Below are 7,500 nucleotides of genomic sequence, written 5' to 3' on the forward strand. Positions count from 1 at the left end.
GAGAGAAGGAAGGAGGGAGGGGGGGGTGAGGAGGCGGGAGAAAGGAAGAGAGGGAAGAAGGGGTCAGGGGGAGTAGGAGGTGTAAGGAGTGGGAGATAGGGGGTAGGGGGTGAGAAGAGTAGAGGGAGAGAGAGATAGAGGGTAGGGGTGAGGGGCGGGATAAGGGAGGAGGAAGAGGGGGTCAGGGGAGTAGGTAGGGAGTGGGATAGGGGGTAGGGGGGGTGAGAAGAAAGAGATAGGGGAGAGGGGAGGGGGAGGGGGTGAGGGGCGGCGGGGAATCAGGGGAGTTGGGGTAAGGGGAGTGGGATAGGGGGTAGTGAAAAGGGGAGTGAGAAGAGAGAGGGGAGGGGAGGGAGGAGGGGGTGAGGGGCGCGAGAGGGAGGGGGAAGAGGGGGTCAGGGGAGTAGGGGGTAGGGGAGTGTGGGATAGGGGGGTAGGGGGTGAGAAGAGAGAGGGGAGGGGAGGGGGAGGGGGCTGAGGGGGCCCGGGAGAAAGGAAGGGGGAAGAGAGGGGTCAGGGGGGAGTAGGGGTAGGGAGTGGGATAGGAAATTGAGGGGTGGGAAGAAGAGAGAGAGGGAGGGAGGAGAGGGTGTAGGGAGTGGGATAGGGAGGTGAGAAGAAGAGAGAGGAGAGAGGGAGAGAGAGAGAGGGAGAGAGTAGGGAAAGGGGAGTGAGAGAGTAGGGAGAGTGAGGGGAAAGGAGGGCAGAAAAAGGTAGAGAGGAGGGGATAAAGTGGGATAGAAGCAGGGATAGGAGAAGGAGGGGAGGAAGGAGAAAGGAACACGAAGACACCAAAAAAAGAAAAGAAGAAACATAACCAGAGAAGGTAAAGGAAGGAAGAGAGGGAAAGGTGTAAAAGCAGGAAGGGGCATAGAGGTACGGGAGGGGAGGCAGAGGGGAGGAGGTGGAGGGAAGACCCAACTAGGAGGAAGGAGAGAGGAAAGGGTTAAAAGAAAGAGGAAGGAGGCGAGGGGAAGGAAGCAATTATATCCCCAAAGGAGAGGCTCTCACAGCTGACCATTTAGGCGCCATGACACCTTATCAGCCCTATCGCCCTGTTGACCTTGGAATAAGCTCCATTTACGAATTCCAACTTGATAAGTAACTTAAACTTAAAAGAGAGAGAGAGAAAAAAAAAGAAAAAAATTCACTTGGGATAATTTATTTGTGGGTTATTTTTTATCTATTTTTTTAGAGAAAAAAAGTAACTTAGAGTTAAACTTAAAAAAAAGAGAGAGAAAAAGAAATTTAAAAAAAGAAAAGAGAGAGAGAAAAAATAATGAAAAAAGAATCATTTGGGATAATTTATTTGTGGGTTATTTTTTGTATTCGTGTTTTACAAAGATTCTTATTCTTTACTTTTTTTCCATTCTTGTTTATTTATTTGTTTGTTTATTTGACAAGGTGTGTTGATCTGGTATGATAAGAGTCGATTGATATTTATTTTTTATTATTGATTTTGTTTTCATTATCACTGTTATTGCTATCATTATCATTATTGTCATTGCTTTTATCATCATTGTCTTTTTATTATCATTATCATCATTGTTATTATCATTGTTATTATCATTATTATCATTGTCTTTTTTTATTATCACTGTTATGATCATTATCATTGTTATTGCCATTTACAACTACCATCATCATTATCATTATCGTCATCATTATTACTATTATCATTATCATTATTATGATCATTACCAGTATTGTTGTTCATTGTTATAGTTATTGGTATTATCATTATTGTTTTTACATCCTCACCACCATTAACATCATCACCATCTCCAACATCACAATCACCACCACCACAATCACCACCATTTTTTCCTCATCACTCTCCCACTCTACCTCCTCACCACCTTATCTCGTCCCCCACCTCCTCACCACCTTATCTCGTCCTCCACCTCCTCACCACTTTATCTCGTCCTCCACCTCCTCACCACTTTATCTCGTCCTCCACCTCCTCACCACTTTATCTCGTCCTCCACCTCCTCACCACTTTATCTCGTCCTCCACCTCCTCACCACCTTATCTCGTCCTCCTGCTCCTCCTCCAGGTCATGCTAGCGCAGCAGAAGGACACCGAGAACTACTTCGCCGTCAAGTGCCTGAAGAAGGACGTGGTCCTCGAGGACAACGACGTGGAATGCACCCTGATCGAGCGGAAGGTGCTGAGCCTCGGAACCAAGCATCCCTATCTGTGTCATCTCTTCTGCACTTTCCAGACTCCGGTGAGATGACTTTTCATTTCTTCTTTTCGTTTTTGTTTATTCTATTTATTTATCTTTTTTTCTTTTGTCGTGTTTTATTTCTTTGTGGTAGAGTGTATCTTTTGTATTTTTTGTGTGTTGATGGAGAGGTGGCGGCGTTGAGGTAAGAATGGTTAACAGTTAAGAATAAAAAATAGATAAATAAATAATGATAATAGAGAGAGAGAATAAAAGAAAATAGGAAAAAACATATACATATATACGTATATATTTATTCACACGCACACACACACATACACACACAGACACACACACACACACACACAGACATATATATACTGTATACATACGTACACACACACACACACACACACATACACACACACACACACACACACACACACACACACACACACACACACACACACACACACACACACACACACACACACACATATATATATATATATATATATATATATATATATATATATATATATATATATATATATATATATATATATATATATATATATATATGAGGAGTAATGATTCCCTTCACATTATCCAGTCTCGTAACTATTTTACTAGATTATGATTATTATGATCATTTATGTTATTATTGGAAATAGTAAAGTTCTGATGATAAAAAAGAAAGAAGAAAGAAGACGTCTTCAAGAGTGGAAGGAATGACACAGTCTTTGAAATGTGTGTCTTTGTGTCCTCGTTTGTGTGTGTTGATGGCGGTGTTGAGGTAAGAATTGCTAACAGGAAAAAAGAAGAAGAAAAAAAAAATAAAGAAAAGAAGGAAGGAAAAAGAAAAGAAAAGGAAAGAAAAGGGATAAATTATATACATGTGCACACACACACACACACACATACATACATACATACATACATACATACATATATATATATATATATATATATATATATATATATATATATATATATATATATATATATATATATATATGTATATATACACGCACATACACATGTATATGTATGTATATATATATATATATATATATATATATATATATATATATATATATATATATATATATATATATATATATATATGTGTGTGTGTGTGTGTGTGTGTGTGTGTGTGTGTGTGTGTGTGTGTGTGTGTGTGTGTGTGTGTGTGTGTGTGTGTGTATTCGTGCGTGTGTGTGTGTGTGTGTGTATTCGTGCGTGTGTGTGTGTGTGTATGTGTGTATGTGCGTGTATATATACATATGGCACAGTCTTTGAACTACGTAAAATGTCTTTTGCAATTTCTTCCGAAAGTAGGTTACTTTTTATCCGTTTATTTCTATTAGAGAGAGATAAGACATGAGATTTTCCACACTTTACGTATTTCATGATGATGGAGAGTCGGCGAGATGGACATGGAAGATGCGTAGAAGGAGACAGAAGAAGAGAGGAAGGAGAAAGGGGTAAAGGGATTGGCTCAGGGTCCTGTCGTGTGTTATCTCTTTTGCTCATTCCTGGTTCTCGTGTTTTCTTTCTTTCTCTCCCTTTCTCTGTCTGTCTGTCTGTTTGTTTGTCTGTCTGTCTGTCTGTCTGTCTGTCTGTCTGTCTGTCTGTCTGTCTGTCTGTCTGTCTGTCTCTCTCTCTCTCTCTCTCTCTCTCTCTCTCTCCCTCTCTCCCTCTCTCCCTCTCTCCCTCTCTCCCTCCCTCCCTCTCCCCCCCCCTCTCTCTCCTTCCCTCCCTCCCTCTCTCTATATACATACATGTGTGTGCATGTGTATCCCTCCTCTCTCTCTCTCTCTGTCTCTCCTCTTTACTTTTATTTGTGTTGATGCAAGGACGGAGGGAGAGACACGGTTGAAAAGGAGGCAAAATTAGGAAAGGGAGGGGAGAGGTAGACAAGGTTGAGCAGGAAGTGAAGCAAGGAGTGAGGGGAGAGATAAAGAGATTTGCTCAGCCTCTGCAGCGAGCATCCTTACTGGTGTGTCATCTTTGACTGAGGAAGGAAGGGGAGAGCTAAAGCGATTAGATTTTTTTTTATTCCTTGCAAATACGAGATTATTTGGGATATATATATTTTTTATTATTATTATTTTTTTCAAAAAATTCTGAAAGGGATGTTTTTTTATTATTGTTCTGATGAGGTGTGAGGTGAAATAGGTTCTTCATAAAGAATATAGAAGGTTCTTTCATATTTTTTTTGCTAAAAAGTGAAGAAAAATCCTCGATTACGGAGAAAGTGCTTAATCATCGATTAAAAAAAAATATACGATGTGTAAATTAATGAGGCCGATATCCCCAAGCTTCAGAAAACCTATACCTTCATATCCCCCTTCCACGATCTTTCTTTTTTTCCCCTTCTTTCTCCTCCTTTTTTTATCAAATCCTCCAATCCAGTACCGCCAAATGACCCCATCTTTTGAGTCCTTAATGGCCGGGCAAGAGGAGGGGAGATCGAGCCCTTCAATTCGAGCTTAAATCATAAGAACGGAACTCGCGAAGGCTTAATGAGCCGACTGATTCATCAAGATCATCCTCCCACTTCGCTTAATTAGGTTTTGGGAAAGTCTAAGAGAGCAGATGGTATGGTATGTTCGACGGCCATTGTCCCGGAGGAAGGGGGTCGGGGGGGTGTCGGGTGTGTCCTTGTGGGCGTCCGTGGGCGTGTTTTGGGGGGTGGGGGGTGGGTGGGGTGGGGTGGGAGGGGGGAAGGGGGGAGGAGGAGGGGTTGGGGTTGGGGTGGGGGGTGGAGGAAGGCGGGAGAGAGGGGCAGGAGGGGGTTGTTTTGGGGTGGGGTGGGGGTAAGGGAGGGGTTGGGGTGGGATGGGTTGGGGTGGGGGAGTAAGGAGGGTAGAGGAGAAGGGGGATAAGGAGGGTGTTTTGGGGTGGGGGGGGGGAGTAAGGGAGGGTAGAGGGAGGGAGGGGGGATAAGGGAGGGGGGGTGTTTTGGGGTTGGGGATAAGGGGGAGGGTGGGTGGAGGGCGGGAGAGAGGGGTTGGGGTTGGGGGTAAGGAGGGGTGGAGGGTAGGGGTGTGTTTTTTTTTTGGGGGGGGGCAAGGGGATGGGTGGAGGGCGTGAGGGGCGTGTTTTGAGGTTTGGTTGTTTGGGTGGGGGATAAAGAGGGGGGGAGGGGAGAGAGAGAGAGAGAGAGAGAGAGAGAGAGAGAGAGAGAGAGAGAGAGAGAGAGAGAGAGAGAGAGAGAATCAAAGAAAGAGAGGGAAAGTTAAATAGAAGAGAATACAGAAACAGAACAGGACAAGATAGAATAGAACTAACGCGAGAAAGAGGGGTATAGCACACCCCCCGCCCTCAGTTACCACCCCCTCCCTCTCTTTTTCCTCTTTTTCCTTCCCCTCCTCCTCCTTTTCTTCCTCCTCTTTCTTTTCTTTCTTCTTTTCCTCACCCTCTCACCCTCCTCCTCATCTCCCTACTTCTCTTCCTCCTTCTCCTCCTCTTCATCCCCTTCCTCTTCATCCCCTTCCTCTTCCTCCTCACCCTCTTCCCCCTCCAACTCCTCCCCCTCCTCCTCCTTTTCCTCCCCTTCCCCTTCCCCCTCCCTCCTCCTCCTCCTCACCCTTCCTCCCTCCTCTATTTCCTCCTCTTACCCCTCCTCCCTCCTCCACCTCCACCTCCTTCTCCTCCTCTATTTTCCTTCCCCTCCCCCCCTTCCTCTCCTTCCCTTCCCCTCCTCTATTTCCTCTTCCCCTCCCTTCCCCCCCTCCACCTCCCTCCCCCTCTCCCCCTCCTCTATTTCCTCCTCCACCTCCACCACCACCTCCTCCTCCCCCTTCCCCCTTCCCTTCCCTCCTCCTCTATTTCCTCCTCCTACCCCTCCTCCTCCTCCACCCCCCTCCTTCCTCCCCCTCCTCCTCCTCCTCCTCCACCTCCTCCTTCACCTCCACCTCCACCTCCTCCTCCTTTTCCTCCCTTCCCCCCCTCACCCTCTCCTCCACCTCCTCCTCTTGTCCCCCTCCCCTTCCCCCTCCTCCTCCTCCACCTCCACCTCCCTCCTCCTCCTTCACCTCCACTACCTCTTCCCCTCCCCTTCCCCTCCCTTCCCCCTTCCTCTTCCTCCCTTCCCCTTTCCTCTTCCCCCTCCTCTATTTCCTCCTCCTCCTCCTCCTCCCTCCACCTCCACCTCCTCCTCTTCCACCTCACCTTCCCCTTCCCCCTTCCTCTTCCCTCCTCCTCTATTTCCTCCTCCACCTCCTCCTCCTATCCCTCCTCCTCCTCCACCTCCTCCTCCTGTCGACACTCAAGCGCGAGGATCCGAGAGAGAGCGATAACTGGGCTTGTGTTCTGACGTGACTAATGACACATTGTCTCCGCCGAGAACCTGGAACCGTTCCAGTCGGTTCCAGTCGGTTCCAGTCTCGAGGTTCGCCACCAGAGACGGAAGATAGATCAAGGGGGGGGGAAGGGGGAAGGGGAGGTGGGTGTTGGAGGGGTGAGGGGGAAGGGAAGGGGAGGGTAGGAAGGGGAGGTGGGGGAGGAAGAGGGAGGGTGGTAGGGGAGATAAGGAGGAGGGGGAGGTGGGTAGGGGGTAGGGAGGGCGGGGAAAGGAATTGGGGTAGGGGGAAAGGTAGGAAAAGGGAGATACGAAGAAAGAGAAAGGAGAGAAAGAAGGGAGATGGTAAGGTAGAAATTGAAAGAAAGGGAAAGGGGAAGGGAATGGAAGAAAGGAAGGGATTAGAAGGAAGGGAAAGGAGGAGGAAAAAAAGGAAAAGGGTTTAGAAAAAAGGAAGAAAGGCAAAGCAAGAAAGAGGCAAAGGGATTAAAAAAAAATAAGACAAAAGAGAAAGAAGAGAGAGGCGAAGGGAAGAGAAGAAACGAAGAAGAAAGAGGAGGACGGAGGAAGAGGAGGAAGGAGGGAGGAAGAGGGAGGAAAGGAGGGAGGAAGAGGAGGAAGGAGGAAGAGGAGGAAGGAGGAGGAAGAGGGAGGAAAGGGAGGGAGGAAGAGGAGGAAGGAGGAAGAGGAGGAAGGAGTGAAGAGGAGGGAGGAAAGGAGGGCATTGGAACGGCGCCAGTGCAGGCTTTAGTAGTCGTGATGGACTTAAATAGGAAGAGTAATGCAAGATGTCTTGAAGAAGGTCAGAGCCTCCGGGCATGGACTACCCCCTCCCCCAAATCCTCCCCACCTCCTCCCCACCATACCTCCCCACCATACCTCCCCTCCTTCCCCCATACCTCCCCACCCCCTCACCCCCACCTCTTCCCCACCCCTTCCCCCCAAATCCTCCCTCCCCCTCACCCCAAATCCTCCCTTCCCCCCTCCCCCCCAAATCCTCCACACCCCCTTCCCCCCATACCTC

The 7,500-nt window shown here is 47.4% G+C and overlaps 1 protein-coding gene across 1 annotated transcript in view; it reads left to right on the forward strand.

Annotated features, from left to right (window-relative positions):
* Window positions 1–7,500, forward strand: part of LOC113820367 (uncharacterized) — a 137,536-nt gene that overhangs the window by 97,387 nt on the left and 32,649 nt on the right. The window contains exon 4 of the mRNA XM_070129272.1: window positions 2,057–2,230. Coding sequence (XP_069985373.1) covers window positions 2,057–2,230 — 174 coding nt within the window. The remainder of the gene's footprint in view (window positions 1–2,056; window positions 2,231–7,500) is intronic.

Source organism: Penaeus vannamei, chromosome 13, assembly GCF_042767895.1.
Source record: "Penaeus vannamei isolate JL-2024 chromosome 13, ASM4276789v1, whole genome shotgun sequence".
NCBI classification, from domain to species: Eukaryota; Metazoa; Arthropoda; class Malacostraca; order Decapoda; family Penaeidae; genus Penaeus; species Penaeus vannamei.